This window comes from Hippoglossus hippoglossus, chromosome 7, assembly GCF_009819705.1.
Source record: "Hippoglossus hippoglossus isolate fHipHip1 chromosome 7, fHipHip1.pri, whole genome shotgun sequence".
NCBI classification, from domain to species: domain Eukaryota; kingdom Metazoa; phylum Chordata; class Actinopteri; order Pleuronectiformes; family Pleuronectidae; genus Hippoglossus; species Hippoglossus hippoglossus.
In genome coordinates, this window is record NC_047157.1 from 28,014,207 (window position 1) to 28,016,706 (window position 2,500).

Genomic DNA, 2,500 nt, shown 5'->3' on the forward strand with positions numbered 1-2,500 from the left:
ACACTTTAATACAGAAACTACACAACGAAGCAGAGACACCACACTGTATATAAACAAAACACCCCCCCTGGTGGCTGGCTGCAGTATAGGTCGAAACCCAATTATACATCTTAAGTTTAAAACAGGTTAGTTTAGGTTTAAAACTGATTCACTGATATCTTATAGCCATAATAAATATTATACCAACATTTAACCAGAATCAACGAACTGAAATACATTTTCTGATTTCAGATTTTAAAATAAAACTATATTTCCATCCACTTCTGACGACCATGTTTTACTCACTCCTCTGCAGCCAATAGCGGTCCGGCATGGTGTGGTGAAACCCCGCCCTGTCCACACACTCGATGGTCTGATGGCCATAAATAATCTGGAACATCTGACAAATCAGAGAACAGTATTCCTCTGCAGCGTCCTGCACACACACACACACACACACACGCACACACACACACACACACACACACACACACACACACACACACACACACACACACACACACAGGATGAGGTTTTGCCTAGTTTAGCATGAAGAACAAAACTTAAATGTCTTTTTACAGCAGAGTGAGGCTAATTTTCCCTCCTGTTTCCAGTCTTAATGCTAAGCTAGGCTAACTGCCTACAGGTTGTGGACTGTAAACCACACACACACACACACACAGTAACACAATGTGCTGCAGTTTCCCTCTCACACTGTGTTCAGGGGCAGTTTGGTTCGGTGCCTGGCCCGAGGACACTTGTCATACTGTAGGAGCTGAGGATCGAACCGCCGACCTGGTGTGTGAGGTGGACAGACTAATGTGAGCGTGGTGTCGTTCCTCTCTTCTGACTTTAAGGGAAACCAAACGAGGTTCTGATGTTAAACTGCTTCTCTTAATCATGACAATCACTCTGTGCTGGGGCTCCTGAGGGTTCAGCCTCTGATCAGCTGCTGGACCACGCACCCTGTTCTCCACAGCCAGGATCACCAGGTTGCAGTAGGCGTCCGGACAGGGCGTGGGCTCCAGCGGGTTGTGGTTCCTCCTCTCCCAGCTGCCGTAGCTCTTCCCCCGCTCCCAGCTTCCTGTGCAGGCCTGCCGTCGCTCCCAGCTTCCTCCTCCTCCTCCTCTCCTCTCCCAGCTCCCCCCTCCTCCTCCCCCTCCTCCATGCCTCCTCTCCCAGCTCCCCGCTCCTCCCCCTCCCACCCCCCAGCTCCCGCTCACAGGCCTCGCCCTGCGGTTTTCCCAGCTGCCTCCAGGTTTACGTGTTTGCTGCCTCCTCTCCCAGCTGCCTCCCACCCTCTTCCTCTCCAGACTACCTCCTCCCCCTCTCTCCCCCCCTCCACCCCCAGGAGTAACCACGCTCGGGTTTTTCTCGTGGTTACTCCTGGACAGTGACGGCCTCCAGTCCACTCCACAGATGGTGTGTCGCCGCTCCATTGTGCCCCCGGCTGGCCGCGGGTCGGCATTGCAGCTCATTGTTTGACGTCGCCCATCGATGGCTGTCGGCTTTTTCCTGTCTAGGCTATCGTCCCCGGCAACCACAGTGTCCACGTTCAGACCTGTGGGACGAGGGTTTACAATAAGGTTATTTGATTTTCAGTAGTAGAAGAGACTAAATAAATATTATGTCTTTAACTGTAGTTACAGCGCCCCCTGTGGCCACTCGTGTTTACAGCAATGTCCCGTTAAGTGGACAATGCAGCAGAACTCTTCTTCCTGTTTGGTGATGAGTCAGAACTTTGGGAAATGTGCTGATTCAACATTTTGATTTTGGATGAGAAGATTACTGTCAGTTTAATATGTGTCCATTCAATCTGAAACCAACACAATATAACTGGCATGTTTATTAGCTTCTGTTTACTTTACCGTAGTTAAGAACCAGCTGTTTCCCCATGCTAAGCTAGCTAGCCAACTGACGAAGCCCGCTCTGTTGGAAAGAGTTCATTTCCTCATCCAGAAAGAAAATGTGAGTAAAACAGTTACAGTGAGTGACCACGACAGCATGTGAGTCATGTGACTGAAGTAAAAGACGACAGCTACGTCCTCTTAAATAACAAACGTCTGACCCACTCAACCAAAGACACACAAAATAATGCTCCATAGCGCCACCGGTGGTGAGACACTGCACTGTGTCCCTTTAACGTGACTCAACACTTGATGCTCATTGATCAGAAACCTGAAGACGTCCTCATGTCCTCACCCGTCTTGAGGACCAGCAGGTGCAGTGCGTCGTCTCTCAGGTAGGAGGCAGCAGCGATCTCATGAGTTGGAACCCTCAACAGCAGCTTCTCGTTGTCCCTCCACGTCAGCAGGAGACAACGAGCGGACAGACTCAGAATACAGTCCTGGTCCACACTGGTCCTCAACGGCAGAACCTTCAGCTGCTACTGAGCAACACACCACAACGGGTTATTGATTATTGAAGGATTGATAGTGATGAAGGGAGTTAGTGATGCTGCTATAGGACTTAAGTCACTAACCCTGGCTGTATCCAGTAGTTGTAAGAGTTCATCTCGACT

At 49.8% G+C, this 2,500-nt stretch overlaps 1 protein-coding gene across 2 annotated transcripts in view; it reads right to left on the minus strand.

Moving 5' to 3' along the window:
- Positions 1 to 2,500, minus strand: part of ccm2l (CCM2 like scaffold protein) — an 8,170-nt gene that overhangs the window by 4,781 nt on the left and 889 nt on the right. For both annotated transcript variants that reach the window (XM_034590393.1, XM_034590394.1), the window contains exons 3-6: positions 2,462 to 2,500; positions 2,182 to 2,365; positions 945 to 1,540; positions 286 to 415 (exon numbers count right to left, since the gene is read on the minus strand). The exon at positions 2,462 to 2,500 is cut by the window's right edge and continues 45 nt beyond it. In XM_034590393.1, coding sequence (XP_034446284.1) covers positions 286 to 415; positions 945 to 1,540; positions 2,182 to 2,365; positions 2,462 to 2,500 — 949 coding nt within the window. The remainder of the gene's footprint in view (positions 1 to 285; positions 416 to 944; positions 1,541 to 2,181; positions 2,366 to 2,461) is intronic.